General features: G+C 33.6%; 1 protein-coding gene across 1 annotated transcript in view; it reads left to right on the forward strand.

Moving 5' to 3' along the window:
• Window positions 1–21,736, forward strand: part of BIRC6 (baculoviral IAP repeat containing 6) — a 211,100-nt gene that overhangs the window by 177,802 nt on the left and 11,562 nt on the right. The window contains exons 66-70 of the mRNA XM_019653801.1: window positions 11,237–11,382; window positions 11,871–11,981; window positions 14,614–14,831; window positions 16,425–16,586; window positions 18,880–18,957. Coding sequence (XP_019509346.1) covers window positions 11,237–11,382; window positions 11,871–11,981; window positions 14,614–14,831; window positions 16,425–16,586; window positions 18,880–18,957 — 715 coding nt within the window. The remainder of the gene's footprint in view (window positions 1–11,236; window positions 11,383–11,870; window positions 11,982–14,613; window positions 14,832–16,424; window positions 16,587–18,879; window positions 18,958–21,736) is intronic.

A 21,736-nucleotide genomic window follows, 5' to 3' on the forward strand; every position in this document is an offset into this window, starting at 1 on the left:
TTTGGAGGCCTAAAGATTAAGTAGGAATTAGCTAAATGCAGAGGGGAAGGGGGCTGGCATACCAGGCTGTGGGAATAATGTTAGCTGTGAAAGAAAGTGTCACATAGTCAGGGAAACCTGCCTGGGTATAATGTGGGTGGGAGATGCACTGGAGAGGAATTGAGGGTCTTGAAGATGAAGCAGGGTGTTATAGTTACTGACTCTTAAATATGGTAGCGAGTCACTGAAAGGTTTTCAGCAGAGATTGATCAGGTTTGCCTTATAAAAAGATTATCTTGCAATGTAGCTGAAAGTTTAGTTCGAGGTGAGAGTCGGAGCAAGACTAAACTGCCACGTAAGAGATTTTCATTCTTTCCATCTCAGTGGTAGATCTGTATGTGTCCTCTCCCCATCCCGCCATTTCTGAGGATTCGAGGTCATTAGCGTTCTTGCTCTTATATTATGGACTTAATAGAAAGTTAATTCTTTGGTACAAATACATTCAATGTTCCAGATGTTTGACTTTAAAAAGCAACCATGTAACTCAAACTTTAAATCACTTATTAGCTGCATTACTCTGCCTATGTGTTAATATTGGCAACTGCAAATGTATGCTGAGATGTCTGTAATAGAGTACATACAAGTGCTGTAGCACAAATGGTTCTGGGAGCATGGTTTCCTCTGTTCACATATAAGAATCTGAAGTCTGTAATCCCAGGCAGAAGTTTTCCAAAACAAATCCTACTAGGTTATTTTACTGGCCCAGTTAGACAGAAAACTATCATCTGTTGGCTTAACGGAGGCTCAGAGTCGTTAGCCAGAGAGCCTTGTATATTGAGGTTCAGGAATGACAGGGAGAGACTACACACATGTTCATACATTCCTTCACGAGTTTTTAAAAGCTATTACCCCGCGGAAGTTGTAGATGTGGAAAACTTGTATAATAGTAAGTAGGTTTTAGATACATTTTTTTCTGGAGACTTTCATCTTTATTATTTTAAAATTCATCCAAATCTAAAGCAAGTGCTCATGTAATAATGGGATTTTATTAATCTGATCAAATACTCCAGTTTTCCTGATTGGAAACTGAAGGAAACTTTTCTTGGTAGAAATTCCTTGTTAGAGTGTAGAGCCTCAGCATTTATGAGGAAGAACTTTCAGATCTTATACTACCTATGCTATTGTTAGAATCTTTTTTAGATCAACTGACATTTTAAGAAAATAGACTTATTTAAAGAAGAAACTTTAAAATCCTGCCATGTCAGAAGAACCAGTATCATTTGCCATAAATAGAAGATAAGTGTAAAAGTGAATAAACTAAAATAAAAATAATCTCTGACTCCAGACTTGTTTTCTGTTTTAAGAAAGATGATTTTGGTAAATGCTAAAGAATTACCAAAGGCATACTGAGATCCTTCTTTTCATTGGAAAGGTACTGGCTTTCTCACTATGCAATTTCTGATTTCCTTCAATTATAATTATACCTTAATAATGAAATGATTACCTCTTATTGGTAAGAATTCATTTAATGACTGATAATTGTAGTACTCTGATAGTGTTGGTATTTAGTGTAAACTAGACAATTACTCAAGGAATAAATGTACTTGTAGTTTATGTTCATCTTTCCTGGTTCATCTGGTAAATTAACCTGTTGACATGGCAAGGTGGCAGCCAGGAGTGATTTACTTTGATTTAGTCTGTCTTTTAAAAGTATGACAGTTCATTAGGCAGTTGTTAAATATTTACTGTACTAATTAATTGCATTAAGAATTTCCTAAACAGGATGGTTTTTTATTAATACTTTCTTTTTTATTTTTTATTTTTCAATTACAGTTGACATTCAATAATATTTTATATTAATTTCAGGTGTACAGCGTAGTGGTTAACCATTTATAATAATTTATGAAGTGATCCCCCAATTAGTCTAGTACCCACCAGGCACCATACATAGTTATTACAATATTATTGACTATGCTGTACTTTATATCTCCATGACTATTTTGTAACTACCAATTTGTTCTTCTTAATCTCTTCACCTTATTCACCCAACCCCCCAACCTCCCTCCCCTCTGGCACCCATCAGTTTGTTCTCTGCATCTATGATATGAGTTTGTTTCTGTTTTGTTTGTTCTTTAAATTCCACATATAAGTGAGATCATACGGTATTTGTCTTTCTCTGACTTATTTCACTTGGCATAATACCCTCTAGCTACATCCATGTATTCACAAGGATGATAATATTATAATATTCTTTTATTCATGATTCTATGTTTTTACTGTCCATCACCTCCTATCCCTTCAAGATTAACAACTAGTAATAACTGAAGAGAGTTAATTTCAATCTAAGAGCTAAATTAGACAAACTAATGTTGCTGTTGGCTCTAGCATTAGTAAGCATTTAGATTAGGATAAATCAGAGATAACATTCCTTTTGGAAGCACAAAAGGCTAGGCAAAAGTGTATTACTTCAAAATAGAGAATTTTACATTCAGCACTTTCTAACTTTTGTCTGAAACAGATAATTATCTAGATTTGTTTTTTGAAATCTTTAAAAGATATATATGACATGTTTGTACATTAGTCATAGCATATGAAAACATACCTTAACAGTACCTGTAAGGTTAAATGTAATGTAATTTTCTACTTAGGTCATTTTCTACCATCATCTGTCACTTAAAACCTAAAAAGATTTGGGGAATTTCAGCATGCTATCATCAGGGAATTTTTCACTTTTTTCTTGTTCAATTGAAAATTTTTTATAACAGTTTGAACAAAAATGGTGAAATGGTTGATTAAACCGTAAAAATTGGTTCTATTTAAGTTTTATTTGCCTCAGTACTAGTAAGTGGTTTATTTACTTTATTTCAGATAAATTATTCAAAAGCCACCTTAGTAATCAACAGAAAGATAAAAAATCTTCCAAAATAATTAAAGCCTCTTTTTATTTCTTTTGCTTGTCTGCTTCCATACTAGGCATTATGAAGAACAAAAAGTTTACTATTCACCCACAGAGCACTTATCCTCTCAGTGGAATTTACTTTCTTGGCTAGTGTTTGAAAACTTTTGTTACCAGTGTCTCATTTATTTTATTAAAAAAGTATTAATTTCTGACTTTTTTCTTTAGTTTTATAACTTAACGATTTTTGTGTTTAATACTTTTAGTTTTTAGGCCTACAAGCAGTGGGAAGAAATAGTTTGCTGGGGGCCAAAAGAGAGAGGTAAAGAGACAGAGGAGGGAACGCATGTGGGAATGAAAAAGCATGATATCAAATGTAGGCGGTAAAGGATGTATATAAGGTGTAAGACAACCTGTGACTAGGTGTTTATTGATGCGTAAGTTCAAGGTTACTACCACTTAGTTTTATATCCATTATGAAGGATCAACATCTGGTGAAAATGAATTTTCATAACTCACATTGATGACTTAGGCAGATAGAAGACAAGAGTATTTCCTGCATTTCTTTTGTTCTGCCAATTTGAAATAATTTTGATTAGTATTTATGTTCCAGCCTCTTTGTTTTTATTGGTTTCCCTTCTTCTTTCTTGAGAATAACTCAAACTGTTTTAAATTGTAGATAAGTTATAATAAGTACATATTGGGTTGTCGGAAAAGTCATGACGTATTTTTTCTGTTTTTCATTGCAAAAATGCTTCATGACTTTTCTGACAACCCAATAGTAGAATATAGTTATATAGAAGGTACAAGGAGGTAATATTACAACCTTAATTGTTGTGTAGGATATACAGTTTCAAAATTTCTTTGATGTATAGTTAGTTTTTCCTGCTCTATGTAGTAGGCAAGAAAATATTTATTATCTTTATTTGACAGAGTAAGCCTGTTGTTCAGAGTTTAGCATTTAAAACTTACTAATAGGTAAAAAACCTGGGCTTTAGCTCCCGTCTCCTGGCGCCTGTGATTCTCATTATCCAAAACAATAGACACGTCATTTAACCCATGGTCCAGATACTTCTGTTTTTATACACCATTGCTGCCTGTCACCAAAATACAAAGTAGTTCATTGATCATTTATAGATTTCATGCTTATGAAATGGCTGGACTTGAGCTTTACTAGCTAGTTCCTGAAAAACACTGATCAAATGCCAAAATACAGCGTATTCTATTACTTAAGCGAGTAACGAACAAAAAAACTTATAAAAAATTATAAATTGACTGAATATTTGTACCTCAGTAGCATAACATATCAATGTAAAATGATTATTCCTTATTAGATTGCATCATGTGAGCTTTATGTTTCAGGAAAATTTCCACTCTATTACCTCAGACAAAATGTCAAGCAATCTTCATTGCTAAGTAAGATTTAGTTTATAACAAATCTTTCTGGGCACATCATAATAAGCAACCTGTCCCACATTATTATATTTATAGGTTTTTATAGCTGTAGAGACCCTCTTTAGAGTTCAGATCTCTCCTTTGATAAGTGAGAAAAACTAGGTTCATACCTACTGTGATTTGTTTCATTCTCTGATGCTTAGTGGCAGAGCTATGATAAGAACTCAGATTTCCTGATGTTCCAATCACGTATATTTATCCACTAAATTAAACTTTACTTCCAAAGAACAATTTGATTTGTAAATCAATGAATAATTAGAAATGTGGGAGGTGGACCTGTTTCTTAGTTAGCTTTGGATATTTAGGATATATAAAAATGTTTTTCAATGTTGATAATGAAAGTTTTTTAATTGAAAAATTTGCTTTTGATAATTTTAAAAGTATATACAATGATGCAGGTTCTACACAGTTTTTTAGCTGAGCCATCCTGCCACCTGTTGTCAGCTCAGCGGCAGCTCGAAATGGGACTCGAACCAGGACTCGAACCGCTAGTTGCTCAGAGCTCGCACTCTTGAACGAGCTCTTAACCAACTGAGCCACTTGGCCGGCTCCCTACACAGTTTTTCTGATACTTCCTTTTACTCATCTTTTTTCATTCCGCTGAAGGATTTTTAAGTTACCACTATGATAGGATATTAAAATGCAGCGTATTTCATTAGGTGTACATAGCTTTTGAGTTGTGCCTAAGTAATAATTACTGGATTACTACAGTAAACTAAGCCTCACCGTGTTTCGTGGTCTATCTAGCAGGTAGCAATTTGATCACTTAAATGAGGAGTAGTCATTTCTACCCTTTCTATTTGACTTTTTTCTTGTTCAAAAGAATTAATAAAACTATTCCTCTGAAAATTTCTTAGTTATTGATGTGTTTTTCCTCTACTGTCTTTTCAAGCTAATTTGGTACCTACCTGCATAGATTTCAGCAATGTGTTGGTAATAAAACCGTTTTCTCTGCTGTTGCTAAAAGAAGTCTCTCCCGACCTCCTTACACACCCTATTGTTTTCCATCTCCTGATTTTATTGTTATCTTAATAAACCTTATATTTCTAATATCTTTAACTCCCTTGTCAGGAAGAAATTAGAGTTTCTATACCAATACTACTTGATATTAAGTGAATAAACAAAAATACTCACCCCTATTTATGACCAGTTATTGATGAATATTTTATTTTAGACTCTTAAAAGTACTTAAAAGTAACTCTCAGTTACCTCCATTATTAAAAGAATTTGTGGCTTCGGTAACATAACAGAATACTTCAGATTTTTACATATATATGGCTTCCACTTGAATTGAAATATAATATCTAATGTGAAAATTCATTCTGTTGCCCACAAAATAATCACACTGAGAAGATGTGACCCCTTAGCTTTTATGTAGCAGTCCTGGTGAAATTCATCTGCTGGCCATTCCAATTTGTGTTACCTCAAAATGAAGTCAAACTACAGCCAGAGTGGCTGGGCTTCACTTTTGAATAAGTGTGACATGTCATAGCTTCCTTGGAGCTGGGACTAAAGCAATTACTTTGCTTTGACCTTTCCTGCAGACTTACCCTGATGGATTCGAGTAGGCAAATAATCATATTTAGTGTATTTTGTATTTGACAGTTTCACCAAAAATTTGAAAGAAAAACTTGCTGTCAGTCAAATAGTCTTAACTGATAATAAGGGCATGACACAAATGACTGTGTTGAGTGTCAAGTATTCTGGACATTTAACTTTTCTTTAACAGCGTTAAAGCAAATGTTCTTTATTGCCTTAGCTATCTTGAAGCATCTTCCTGGTGCAAAGAAGTTCATCGTATTTTAAAATAACAGAATTCTCTTGTAAAAATAACCAATTCCTTTTTATTTAAGCCATACGATTAATTGACCTACTTCTTAAAAGGCGTATTTTCTATCAAATTCTCTTACCCGTAAGCCAGCGGTTCTCAACCTTCCTAATGCCGCGACCCCTTAATACAGTTCCTCATGTTGTGGTGCCCCCAAACCATAAAATGATTTTCGTTGCTACTCTATAACTGTAATTTTGCTACTGTGATGAATCGTAATGTAAATATCTTTTTGTTTTCCGATGGTCTTAGGCGACCCCTGTGAAAGGGTCGTTCGACCCCCAAAGGGGTCGCGACCCACAGGTGAGAACCGCTGCTAAGCTCTTTCCTCTAGGCCTTCACTCAGTTAAGAAAGAATTACAGCTCCAGTCTTCCTACTTTGTTTCCGTTGGAAAAACATTTCCTACTTTCTCCTTTTTTCCCTCTGCTTTTCAAACCTACAAAATGAAAAAGGCCCGATTTCTTAGCCAAGAAGCATTTTTTATAACCATTTATATATTTTTTTAAGTTCTTTTTTTGGTGACCTTGAACAAGTTCAGTAGTTGTTCATCAGCATTTGGTGATGGAAACAGCAATGCCAACATTTTTTAATATGTCTTCTCTGCCTCAGTTGGATTGCCCCCCCTTGGTGAAGCATATTATTTGAGGCAATTTTTTTCCACAATAGCACACAGTACCTTCATTATGTTTTATGATGTTTAGTCTGACCTAAAAATTATTATATTTTGATCTAATTTAGAAATTAAGGTTTTATTTTTAAAGGCTCCTCATACCTCTGTTTTGAATATTTTCTTGTCTCATGCTGCTCATTTATGCTTCATAAGACAAGGAAGATTTTATTTTCAACTATCATTTAAATTATATTGAAAACTAAAACTGGTACTTTTGTTTGAAAAGAGTTTTAAGTACAAAGAAAAGCGAATCTAGACTTAAAAACTAAGCTTTAAACTAATCACAGAAAACATCCTTTTTAAAGAGATCTTTGCCCCATTTACTTGTGCATTTTAAGAATCATTTTCATGTTTTCTGGAGACACTAGAAGCAAGTAATTTTCCATAGTAATATTTTTGAAAAATCTTATCTGCTAGTTTTAATTTTAATTTGTTTTAAATTATAATTTTTAGCAAAGAGCTTTTAGAACTGCAGAGTATGATATGCAGAGTATGATTTATAGATAAAAGTAGAATTTTCATTCTCCTATAGTTTTAGAATATTCCTCTTAAGATGCCAATTCTTTTTTTTTTTTTTTTTAAGATTTTTTTGGGGAATTGGGGGAGGGGAACAGCATTGGGGAATCGGGGAAGGGGAACAGACAGGCTGCTGTCCTTTTGTTCTTCAGTCTAGCTGTGGAGGACGTCGCTTCACTGGCCCATGTTGGTATTATCATTGCGCTCTTCCCGGGTGAGGCAGTCACTCACTGGCCATTGGACAGCAGCTCTTGACACCTGCTGGCCGCTCACACTGGCTGCCAGCCACTCACAGTAGCTTACGGCAGCCCACTGCAGCAGGGGCTGCAGCCTAGGCTGACACCAGCGACTCACAGCAGCCCAGCTCCGGGTTGAGCTGTTGTTCACCATCTTAGCTGTGGAGAGTGCAGCGTCACTGGCCTTCATGTGGGATCTGAACTGGGGCTCTGCTGCTCAGAGCTGGCGTCCAAGCCAGCTCTTAACAAACATGCCACTCGGCCGGCCCAAATATGCCAATTCTTAAAGTTCAGAATGTAGACATTTTAGCATGTAGTCTCCAGATTACTTTTTCAACACAGCTCTGCTCTTTAAATGTTTATTTCAACTGCGTGATAGTTTTAACTTTAGAATTAGGAGTGTAAGGGTTGAAGTGGTCTTTTTAAATTTTCGTCCCAGAAAATAGCTACGTTAAGCTGTTTTCAGTTTATAGGTTATAAAAGAACATAAGTCTGATATTTTGTATTAGCCTTACGAATATCCAACTTCATTTGGGTGATAGTATTAGCAGAGACAGTTCAATATAACTGAATGTTGAGTAATGGGTTTTTTTTTCTTTTATTTTCACAAAAAAGATTTGCCATTTTGCTCACATCCTGGTTCAGATTATGTGTCACAGAGCCAAGATTTGCTTAATTGTTAGCTGTTCAGTTGAAATTCACAGCATAGTGGAAAATGTTTGCAGATAATTCTGTGCACTAGTAGAAACTTCAGTTGATTCCTCGTATTTCTTCAGGGCAGTGATCACAACCAGATTCAACGTATGCACAAAGCAGCGGATACCATGGTAGCGGCCGTCGCTGATTGCTTTTACCATGTTGGATCCATTGTCAGTCTCAAAGACCTACTTCCAGCTAGGTGCCTTGAACTCAAATAGCTTTTCACACAGACTTCAGGATGTGAGCTAAGGTATGGCCTTTTTTCATGAGCTGGGCCTACATATGGGTTGACAGTAACCTGCAACTTTTATAGGAAAGAGACTGCTGGCTATAGTTTAATGTCAGACAATGACTAGTTTTAGTCATCATTAGGCAGGTAGTGTGTGTTCTTCATATATTTGAAGCTCTCTCACCTTCTCGAGATTATCCTTTTTTTTCCCCCTATATGTTTTTGTCAAAAAGACTATACATGTAAAATTTTCTCATTAGAGCCTGGTGTAAAGGTCTATGATATATCTGCCTTATGATTGAACCACTGTCTTCAATATGAGATGTAAATGATCATTTCTTTTACTCATTTGGTATAAAAACTAGTATTTTTAAACTTCTGTGGATTTTTATACTTTTTCATGTTTTATTTTGCTGTCAAAAAAAAATAAACTTTACCATCCTAACTATTTGCACTGTTTTAATGTTAGGGATTTCTCCTACTAATCTTTTAAAAGCTGAAATTAGGAAACAGGCATTCATGTATAGGGCTTGACGGTAGAATCAGTAGGGTTGCAGGGTGGCTTGCCCTAACTTGCAGTGATGCAGTTTACTCTCCATGCCAGAGGCGCTTGTTTCTTCATGGTGAAAATACCTTAATTTTGGAAAAATGGGCTTCACTCCCATATCTTCCTTCTCTGCTTGGTAAGATGTGTTTCTTTAAGTGAAATCTTTATTTGAGAGTACAGTGGATCAGCTGATTGACAGATTTTAGGAAACCATCTTTTACAGCTATAACCATAACTCTCAAACTGCTTCCTGTTGTTTTCCTGTTATGTTTCAGTGGCCCTATTACTGAAGAAGTTTTTAAGCCCTGGTATAAGGTAGAGACGGAGAGGGAGTGTTTATAAACTCAAAGAGGGTACTGTCAGGCAGCTTATACCCTCCCCTGAATCTCAGTGTTTGATACAGATTGTGAGTAGCCACTGTTAAATGCAGAAGCTGCAAATCTGTTTGAGCTTGTCTACCAGAATCATATCTTTATTAAGAAAATTATTAGACACACTATTAAACTAGAGTCTCAACTTTATTTCATAGCTATAAAAGAGACACTATCTTACTTGATTCTAGTAGTAAAAAATGTCTGATTCTTTCTGTCTTAAAACATTCACTGTAGTCTCCTTACATACATATATGTTATTATACACCTGCGCACACAAAAGTTGGTGACTGAAATGGTATACAGTGTAACACCTACCACATGGTTCCTGAGTACTTGAGCGGCAAAGGAAAGTTGGCTGTGTGTTCTCTGGGATGTCTTATACCTCAGGGAAGATAAAAAGAGAACATAGGAGAAAAGGCAATAACCCAGTGACACGTTTTGCCTCTTTGATTAAGTCATCTTGCCAGGTGACGTAGTACGTACCCTACAGTTAAAAATAGATGTGGGTACTAGTTTTTTCACACACCATGGGAGCCATTGCAAAATTCATGCATAATACTGTAGTGTCCATCTACCCTTGCTACCCACTGATTCGCTCTTCTTAATTTACCTTTTATTTCTGAGCAGATTTTTGTCTTTGTGATAAAGAACAGTTCATTTGTACATAGATAACATAACAGTATTATTTTGTTAATGACTCTTCTATCTCCTGTGAGTCTTTTATATAGTTCTCTAAGGCTCCATGCCCACTTTGTGAAACATTGTTTTAATATAATAGCCAAGTCCTTTTATTGGTAGGTATACAGTTGGAAAAATAAGTGATGTGTAGTTTAGATCATACTTCAGCATATATTAAACACATTTATTTATATGTGATTTGTTTTTTAAAATTATTTAATGAATTAACAAAGATGTCGATATTTTTGTATCTAAGCAGTAGTGTAATGAGATTTATTATGTGAATAATGTGCTGAGAATTGAAACAGAAAAAAGGAATTGAGTTTTAGTGATTTTCAATGAATCTAATAGTAAATTACTACTGCATTCATCTAGAAAATTTAAAGAGACATTTTTATGCCTTATACATTGTAATGTTGCTGTAACACATCCTGTTACGATACACGATTTGATGGAAGTTTGGTTACATTTTAGACCCTGAATAGGGAATAACAGAAGAATATCTTTAAAATGATTATGCCCTAAAACTTAATGTTTAAGTTTTAGTGTATAGAAGCATATTGTGTTAAGATACATAACAGTGAACCTACATTTTACTCTGGACTATTTCTCTTTTTTTTCCCCTTGGAAATAATATACTCTCAGTGAAATGTAAATAGGATAAAAATTTCAAACTACATATGGTCCATTGATTTCCATATCTTAAAAGACAGGACTAGACACTTGTCACTTGTAGATATAGAAGGGATTTCTCTATTTCTAGATATTTACAATTACTATAAGTGTGTTTTTTAAAGGTATGGATCCAAGGACATATCAGGTATCTGGGTCTTTTTACTGTGTGACATTTCTACATTGTTTATCTCTTATTTAAATGTTTTTGTATTTGAAAGGAAAACCTACCCAAAACTTTTATTTATTATGCTACCTAGGCAGGCATCTTATAGCTTCAAAAGCAACAATGAATCTAAACTACCCCTGATACATATCATGTGTACATCAAATGAAATGCATGCTAGCATTTTGATTTTTAACCACTGTTTTTTGACTTACGGAGGTATTTATTTTTCAATCCTACAATCTTAATTTTCCACCCATTTCTTTCCATATTAAATTTTTTTTTTTCAGATCTAAAAGGGAAAATGTTAAAACAGGAGTAAAACCGGATGCATCTGATCAAGAACCAGAAGGACTTACCCTTTTGGTACCAGACATCCAAAAGACTGCTGAGATCGTTTACGCTGCCACTACCAGTTTGCGGCAAGCAAATCAAGGTACAATTCTGTTCCTTTTATGCTACTTTTCTTTTGATTGAAAGATGTTCCACGTTCTTACTGAAAACTGCCTTTCTCTTCCCTGTATTTTAATGATGTTCAAGCAAGTTCATCATTCGATAGAAAAAGTGCAGTAAGACTGTGTGAGAATTTAGTGAAAACTGGTATTTTCATGTAATAGCAACAGAAGATATAAATAATTCTGCATAATTCTGTTGTTTCACTTCTGCTATTTTTGCCTGAATGGATGAAAGCTGATTGACAGCTTAAGAATTTAAGTTTTAAAGTTGACAAGGTTTTTAGACCTATTAGTTATGTTTATGAACTAGAAAAAAGTCTTTTATTCTTAAAATGATACATAGGAAGTTGATTGTAAAGAGTAGTAGTTTTTTGGAATTCAAAATTTGAACTCTAGAAGTTAATTGCTTTTTGTTTTAATCTTCTAAAATGTATACTTATGTTGTTTATCTTGAAATATTTAATAACAGAAAAAAAACTAGGTGAATACTCAAAGAAGGTGGCTATGAAGCCCAAACCTTTATCAGTGTTGAAATCACTTGAAGAAAAATATGTGGCTGTTATGAAGAAATTACAGTTTGGTAAGTTGCAATTTTAATCTTCATTTCATTAGATCTCATTTCATATTTTTTAATAGTGCTATTGAAATCTGTTCTGGTAAATTGAATATTTTAAAACTTCCTTGTACCATGAATTATTCCTTTTCTCTCTCTCTTTCTCTCTTCCTACCTTTCACCCTCTCTCCCCCTCCCTCTCTCCCTCCCCCCCCACACACGCACACACATCGTTTTTTATCATCTTTTTATCTCTTTGAATTCATATATATGTATATTTATAGTTTATATTTGGAAATCATGATTCAGTAGAAACCTAGGAAAAACAAAGCCAAATGTCTGACAAACAAGCAGAAAGTTGTTTTCTTAATTCTCTATTTCTGTATATGCTGACCTAGAATCCAAGACCTGGGACTTGAAGAATGTTACTGTTACCGTTTTAGAAACCTTTTAGTTGCCTTTGGAAACTGTAGTTGCAGATAGTTCACTTGTAGCTTTTCCCATTTCAAAACTCTTGGCAATTAAGCAGTGATGAAAAGATCATATCAACACTGCTTGCTTATATGGCACTGGCCTATAAATAAACACTAGAATTTCAAATTTTGATGACCATTATTAACTGTTATTGTCTTGGCCACTTTTCCATCCTTGAGAACCAGCCCCAAAGACTTTGACTATATGAAAAAAAACAGTAAAGTAGGAATCAAAACAACATAGATTTTTGTGCCAACCATTAATAGATCGCGACCATTTTGTTTAATAAACACGAATTCAGGAAAATGTAACAATCCTCAAGTTCATTCAATACTATGTTAATTACTATAAATGATTATCAAAGTAATAAAAATGTCTGCTATAGTTTTAAAGTTACAAAACACTAAGAACAATTGCTAAACAAATATAGAAATGAAACAGACATGTTCAAAAGGGACATCATATAAAGGAATAAACAATTATCAGGGAAGGCCACACACCAATATGATCCTTGTAGCCACACTCAACATCATAGTTATCAGGAAAAGTACGCTCAGAGCTTAGACTTCATTTGTAAAATCTCTCAAAAGTTTTGTAATGATAATTTGATTAATGTATTTTGTTGTTGCAAATCTTTTTTGAAACAAAATTAACTATTGTGTAGAATAAAACATTAGAAGTAGACTGGAGATATGTCAAGGGTTGGTGGTAGCATTGTATTACAATTAAATATTGATATATTCCTCCACACAGTTGTTTGCACAAAATGACTAGTCATTATCTTTAATTGAGTATATTAATAAAATTTTGGTATTAGCATACCCAGTTATCTTACAGATATATGTTTTCCTCCAGGTATGGGAATGGGCTTGTGTTTGTGTCTGTAGATTGCTGTTAATAAAATTCAAAGGAAATGTACCCGGGTAGTATGTGAAGGGCATCAGAGCTCGACAGATGAAATAACTCCAGTGTACAAGTTTACTGATAGAAACTAGTCAGTAGTCTTGCTGAGACAGAGTAGTCTTGTAGACAGTGTTTGACCCCTAACAGTTATACGTGTATATACCGTGTGATCAAGTAAGCTTTCGACATTGCTTCTTAAATTAGATTCTAATTGTACAGAGTTGGTGGTAGTTTCTACAAGAAATGAACCATAAGTTCCTTGTTCTCACTGAAAGATTTGTTAAATAAAGATTGTGGCACTTCTATTTTAATACTGTAGTGCAAAAACCTATGGCACTGTTTATATGCCTTTCCTTTTTTTCTAGATTATAAATTCTTTGAAGGCAGATACAGTTTCCTATTTATCAGTTAACCCAAACAGCCTAGCCTAGAACCTTGCACTTAGTAAATTCCTGGTAAAATTTACTGCAGTAATGCTAATTATAATGTAGCATTAAAGTTTTTCCATATATTTAGAATTGTATGAGCACAAGACCAAAAGTCATCATTACTTCTAATGACAGGATTTGCCCTAGTAGGTGGTTTTTATTTAATGTTATAATTTATTTCAGTATCTTTGTTTTAATCCATTGGTGGGGTGTGGTTAATCTGAATTACAGATTAAGGTCAAATCCATCTTTTTCTCTCTATTGTATATATAGTTTATAATAAAGAATAACCTTAAATCCTTCCAAATCTGTCTAAATAAGTGGTTAACAATTAGCTCATTAATTATATTTTGTCAAAGTACGTAGATTACTCTAACCTTTTTTATTCTAATTTAAATTCCAGAAGTAATGCAAGAGTAAACTTCAGCCTGACATTTCTGTTTATTGACTCCAAGTCAGTACAAATATATAAAATTTATTCTGTTTTTTAAAAATGAAGTATAATGAAAACACTTTTTGGGATTTTATATTCTGAATTGTTTTGGCAAAAATATTATATACCACTCATTTTAAGAAAAATTATCTACTACTTTGCATTGCCATTTAACTGCTTGATAGAATATAATCTACCAGCGTGTCCACATTATAGATAAAAAATTATATCTTGTTTTTGCTTCCATTACATATCTCATCCATCTAGTAGTAGGTGTTTCATAAACGTTTATAGCTCGCTATTCTTTTACATTGCATTCCTCTCCATTTTGGGTGGAAGTAGGGCTAGTAATTTATTTGTGATTTTTGTCATTCTGGTTTTTGTTTGTTTTTTTCAGTGTTTTTTTCTTTTTCTTTTTTAGATACATTTGAGATGGTTTCTGAAGATGAAGATGGAAAATTGGGTTTTAAAGTAAATTACCACTACATGTCTCAGGTGAAAAATGCAAACGATGCAAACAGTGCTGCCAGAGCCCGCCGCCTTGCCCAGGAAGCGGTGACACTCTCAACCTCACTGCCTCTGTCATCGTCTTCTAGTGTGTTTGTGCGCTGTGATGAGGAGCGACTTGACATCATGAAGGTACAAAAAACTTTCCCTATCTCCTTGGTTAATCTTCACTGTTTGACTATTCATACAAAGCGCTAGAAATAGCATGAATTTTAATAAATTCAATAAAAATTCTGTTGAGCATTTGAGCATCAGTGAAAGGTCTCCTTTTCTAATGTCAGTTCAGAGTATGTGGATGAGATGGCTGTTCAAAATAAAGATTTAGACGAAAATACCAAAATGCCTCCTTCCTTGAGCAAAGGCTATATGCAGCCCAAAACGGTTTTAGGGCATGGTATCAAAGGGTTTAATGCTGATGAGCGGAAAAAAAGTTACTGGATTTCTTCCTTGTCATCTAAGATACATCTCCCGTGTATATACTATCAGTCCTCAAAAATCATTCTTTTATTTTTTAGGAAATTTATATATTTACAGATCCATAAGATCTATGAGTTAAGTAATGATGGTACAATAATAAATAACATGCATATTTGTATTTTAACACTGGTGATTTGGTCTTAAATTCCAAGAGATTGTTGCAGCACAAAAATTTTGAAGATTTGACACCCAGGGAAGGGAGAAGTGGGGTTCTCTTTACGTTTATGATTTAATTCACAGGCTAAATAATCTGTTGTCCTTAGACACACAGCAGAAACTATTGACACATGGATTTGAGGAAGGTTCTTTTGTTTGCCTGCGCTTTTGTGTTGCTCTTGTGGATAATTTTTCACTAGAAATCTCATAGACTTTGCCTATTTGGCCACACTCTTACCTGTTCTTTTTTACAAACAGTACAGCCAATTACAGGATGATTGCCTAGGGAAGTATTTTATCACTAAATGAACCACATAAGTTCAAACTTGTGACTTTTTCTCTGGTAAGCATTAAGTATATCTAACGTAAAGGATCCCAACATGGAGTCCCAAAGCATAAATCACAGTTGTCACAGATGGAGACTCTGGTGCCAGTTGCCTCTGCACACAACTGTTCAGGACCAGCAGCTTTGCTGCCCGTGCTTTAAACAATAAATAGCTGTCAGCTGACTCAAACGAAGTTTGTTAAATAATTCTGACACTCACTGTTGGGTTCTCCGCTGTTTTTCTAGACTACCAAAAAGCCTAAGGGAAACACCTACTTTAATCTCAAAAGCTTTTTGTCATGAGTTGTCACATGAGAACTTTAATTCCTGTTATCCTTGTCTCATCCCAGAGAAAGATATTACAAAGCACGTTATTTTTTTTAAAACAATGACTTACCTGAAGATCTAAAGCAGAAAATTAACTAACCTTTGAAATACGATAACCAATATACCTAGAATCTCAAATTGTTAAAAATACTATAGGGAACATTATGAAAGAAAGCTCTCAAAAAAAAAAAGTACCTTAATATAGCAAAAGGTATTTGATGTTAAGGTAAGCTTTCCTGATGCCAATAAGGCGCCTCTCTTTTAATAGCCCATTTTTACTAAAATCATTTAAATACTAATCTAAAATATACATATATATCTATATATCTATATATATGATTTAAGAAGGTTGTTCTTATTTCATGTTGATTGTGTTTTTCTTAGTAGCTGTGTTTAGGAATAGTAACATTGGCTTTTGTGTGTTTGTATCTGTATACTAGGTTCTGATAACTGGTCCAGCTGACACCCCTTATGCAAATGGCTGCTTTGAGTTTGATGTATATTTTCCTCAAGATTATCCCAATTCACCCCCTCTTGTGAATCTAGAGACAACTGGTGGTCATAGCGTGCGATTCAACCCAAACCTTTATAATGATGGCAAGGTAATGTAATTATAGTCTTTTGTTTCTAATGCCAAAGTATTGTGTCCAAAGGATCTTTGTAATTTGAATCAAAATTTTGTTTTAGTTATTTTATTTCCAGAATACATAGCTTTCTTCATACTTCTCTTCCCTATATGCAAAGATTAGCCTGAGGAATGAGAGAGAAGGAACCGAAAAGGGCAGAAACACAACAGTGTTAAGAAGCACTTACAGTCTTAGGAAGTTACTGAGGGATGAACTTATTTAACACATTCCTTGGCCAGTTGAGTGCTTTCTTCACTATGGAGATAGTAGAGCCAGGTGTATGTCTTTGCCTCTCACTTTTCTTTACTTTCTGTATCTCCAATTCCAGTTATCTTTTTTCACAAGTGCCTGAAGATAGAGGAATGGCAACAGCATGGTACTGTCAACTGCATGTTCCTTTTTTGAACAACATAACTTTTTTTTACTATCATAACTATCCATGTTTTCCATGATACATATTATTGTGAACTTTACATTAAAATATTTTCTTATCAATAGGAAGATGCATTCCTATCACCCCTCCCAAAGTTGCCAGACAAGTATAATAAAAATTATTTCATATAATGGTAAACCTTTTAAAATTTTATTTAAAAATTTTTTCAAAGTAATTTTGGACAGTTTGATGGAATTTCAACAGTAAATGCCATGCTGAGAGTATTTAATGTTTAAAAATCACTAGAAGGGGCCAGCTGAGTGTCTCAGTTGGTTAAGAGCTCACTCAAGAGTGCAAGTTCTGAGCAGCAGCGGTTTGAGTCCCGGCCTGAGCTGAGCTGAACTGTCCCTGAACTGCCAACAGGTCGCAGGATGGCTCAGCTAAAAAAAAAAAAATCACTAGAAGGTCAAAAGAAATTTATAGACTTCACAAGCACACTTTTATGATGCTTGAAGTTGATCTAGTACATTAAAGATGGCCTGAGTTTTCCCTTGGTTTTCCCTTCCTAGTTTCAAAAGGTGCAGCCTGCCTCATATCTATGCTTGCAAGTTTCATTTTGTCTTTATCATAAGCTGAAGTCATAAAACTGGAATTTGTTTTCTGTGTTTATTGTAGGAGATTTAACCAGAGGTAGACCTACTTTCTTGGGAGAGCAAAGAAACAAGTCTTTTATAACTGAGTAGAGAAGAGGAAATAGTAGTGTTGACTTTACTTAAGAGAGAGACTGGAACCTGAATAGAGTTCAAGTGTAAAATGTTAATATTTACTCAAGAAATTACTTTAAGGCTTACTCGTATAGGGAAAAGGGTAAGGGCTTGAGAGTCCAGTATCCTGAATTATATAGTTTTTGTTCTATTACATACTGGTAGCAACATTTTACCTTGGGTTCCCAATCTGTAGGTAGGGATAAGAGTACCTACTATTGGTAATCACAGGGATGCTCTAAAAAATCAGATGGGATGGTATGTCTGACAGTACTTGAGTAATACACAAAGTGGTTCAGATAACAAGACTTTTCAAATGATTAATGAAATTACCTGCTAAATGAATCGATGTATTTTGCATGATTGCTTTCACAGAGCACGGAGAGAATAGCAGGCAGATGGACTTCTCTGTTTTATTAAAAACTGTTTATTTTCCAAATTTGTTGCCCATTGTATGAAACTTAGTTTATAAGAACAGATAAAATGTCCCTGGTTCTATTTCCCAGAGTGACCTGTTGACCTGTGTTTGGCAGATAGTTTGAGTACATTATTGCTGTCTGAATGAACAAGTATCTAATGTGTCTGAAAGATTATTCCAAGGAACCCTGGGAATCCTCAAGACCCTTTCCAGGAATCTGCGAGGTCCTCCCCTTTCTAATTTCACGTTTGTGTGAAGCCAGATTTTATTCACATACTTCAACCAAAACAATATATTGCAACAGATTGAATGTAGAGGCAGATAGAAAGTCAAGATTGTCTTCTATTAGGTTACATCGAGTTTTCAAAATTTATAAAATTTTGAAAGATTTTAAAAAATAAAAAATAGTACCACTTTTTTACTCAGTGAAAATTTTTTGTTTGGAAAGCAGTTATTTTTTATTTAAAAATGTTATTTGTATTAATGTGTAATAGATACTGAATCGGTTTTCATTATGAAATTGTAATGTCACACAGATTTGGATCACATCTGAGAAGCCAGTTTATTTTAACAGACTGAACTGTAGGGTTTTGTTTGGGGACATAAAACTTAGATACTTTGAGTAATAGCATTCATTTTTACTTCTAGTTATGACAGTTTGATTTAAAAAGCACACCTTTCAATTCTGTTTGTGGTTTTTCCCATATTCCTCAGGTTTGTTTAAGCATCTTAAATACGTGGCATGGAAGACCAGAAGAGAAGTGGAATCCTCAGACCTCAAGCTTTTTGCAAGTAAACAAATTTCTCTGACCGTTTCATTTAGAAAATGAAGAACTTTCTGTGTTTAAAAAAAATTTTTTTTGTGTGTGACCAAGAATAAACATAATAGCTCCCCCATAAAAAGATAGATTGATAGGAAATACATCTTAAATAGCTTATAGGTGAGCAGTTAATACAGTGGAGTCTCATCTGGAGTTTAGAATCTTAAGTCAGGGCATAAGAAAAAATTGCATTTTGTCAAAATAGCCTTTTATCAAATCCCTCAGTTGCCCTAAAGGTACACTATGGATGCAACAAGACAAGACAGATTATTCCAATTCCATCACTATAGGGCTAAAACTCCTGTCAATGGAACTTAATTGTATTACCTGTCTCTCCACATATGATGGAGCTCTTCTGTAATGTGGTTAATAATGGGATTTATTTGAGGCTTAGAAGTACTGTCCTGGAATTAATAAAACATGGAATTTATAGTTCCTATTTTGCAGAACAGTTGACACATACTTTATAAATCTCAAGTTTTATAAGTTAATTTCCACAAAATACTTGCGCACATAAAGCACAATATGTAATATAACATTCCATCGAGTATTTTTTGCTGATGCTTTACCTTAATATTATAGTTCAGAATCCCAGCAAAGAAATGGAAAAAAGTAAGCATATTAATAAAATGAATTAACTTGTTGCTTGTTATTAAGGAAGCAGGAATAAATTATTGTTGCTACATAATTTAAACTCACATTTACAGTTTAGTGTTGATTTTAAGAACAACCTTCCATAAATTATCCCTAGGTAAGCCTATTAAAGTTGACCTACCCTGAAGGAATTCTTTTCCTACATCTTTATTTTGAATTAAATGAAAGCAGATATGAAAAATAATTTTTTAGGCTGTCAGTCTATTTTGATTCTCTGAAAACACCTTGCAGCATCCTATGAATTAGAGAAATAGTACTATAAGGTAATTTTTTCCTTTTTGCTAATATGGAGACCAAGAAAAAAAGAGGTTATGTGATTCATGCAGAATAACGAAGGAAGTTACAAGTATAGTCCTCCAAGTAACTACCTCTTTATTTTAGAAATAATTATGTCAATTCTAGTGCAAAAAAACCTAAAAATATATTACTCATCAACATAAACTAAGCTTATGATGAGTTTAACTATGAAAGGAAACTCAGAGATATCCTATTTCTCATGAAGTATATTAGACTTACCTGAGAACTGGAGTCAATTCTTGAAATTTTTTTTTGAATATATGTAGTTTTAAAAACATTTACAATTAATTTTTAGTTTTTTTAATGTTTGATTTGCTTTTAACTTTTATATTGCCTGGGTATCTATCTATATTATATACCCAAAATTGTGTGAAATAAAGAAACCTATATGCAAGGTTTAAATTTCACAAGTGGAAACTTAACTATCTATACATAGAAATGATATTTTCTATATATTCCCTTTAAATTTTTTGTCATATACATAGTTCACATAATCATAATTAATATAATAAATTATTTGTATAGTACTCTGCTCACTTAACATTAGAGCATATATCCATTTTTAATTATATTTTTATAATTTCTAATTGCTATATATAATAATATTTTGAGTTTTATACCGTAATTGAACAATTTCTCCATTATTGACTAAATATTTCAGTTCTAGTTTTTTTAGTTTTATAAATAATACTGTTATATTTTATATAGTTTCCTGAATCTAAGTTTCTAGATTTGGGATAAATTTGACTTGGTCACAGTCAAGAGGAGGAGGCTATTTCTCTTCTGTGGCAAGAGTGAAGAATAGCCTTGTCTTCCTCCAGCTCTTGGGGAAACTCTTTCAGTCTTTCCCCATTGAGGATGATGTCAGGTGGGGGCTTCTCATAAATCCCGTTGATCATGTTGCGTACATTCCCCGCCACTCCTCATTTGTTACATATTTTTATCATGAATTAGAAACTTTCTTTAGAAGTGGACTACAGAGCCTCAGGAAAAATTAATTTCTTTGAGATCCAAAGATGTTTTATACTTTTATTGATCACATGTGCACAAAAGATCACAGTACTTTTGCCAGATTGAAGTTCTTCCACAAAAATTTCTGAAGGTTATATACAGTTTAAAAGATTCCAAAAATATTTTGAACAGTGACAAGCATTATTAGAATTGCTTTGTTTCTTAGTAGTGAGACTCTTAAAAAGATAATATTTATTTGTATCACAGTATCACATTTATTAGTCTTATGCCATAAGTCTCATATTTAACAGTAACCTAGTAAGTCTTGACTGTTTGCATAATTTAAAATGAAAAGTCATATTATTCATTAGAATTGTTATCAAGAATTATTACATTTTATTTGTAATACCAAATTTTGTTATTTATGTAACTGGTTTTTTAATGTTACTGTAATGTACCTCAAATTCCTATTCTTCGTGAATATTTTGATCCAACTGGATGTTAATAAAGATGCCATATGCAAGAGGAGTTAAACATATTAATGGTTCAGATAATTATTTATAAATGGTTTATAAATGATAAACATATGCTATCACTTTTCTTAAAATGGCAAGTTCTGGAAATCAGCCACTGATTATAGTCCTACTCAATAGCATAATTTTCCCATAGAGGCAGGGAGGTAAGGTAACTACTGTTTTGAAAGGTTTAAAGCATTTTACTAATTAAGGATGTTCCTTTTCCTCACCCCAAAGATGTTATTATTTCATCTAATATACTTTCTTACTGCAAATTAATATTTTTGATTGTATCCTCTGTACTTTCCTTTGTTTGAAATATCTAATATATTG

The sequence above is a fragment of the Hipposideros armiger genome, unplaced genomic scaffold, assembly GCF_001890085.2.
Source record: "Hipposideros armiger isolate ML-2016 unplaced genomic scaffold, ASM189008v1 scaffold_207, whole genome shotgun sequence".
Classification (NCBI taxonomy): Eukaryota; Metazoa; Chordata; class Mammalia; order Chiroptera; family Hipposideridae; genus Hipposideros; species Hipposideros armiger.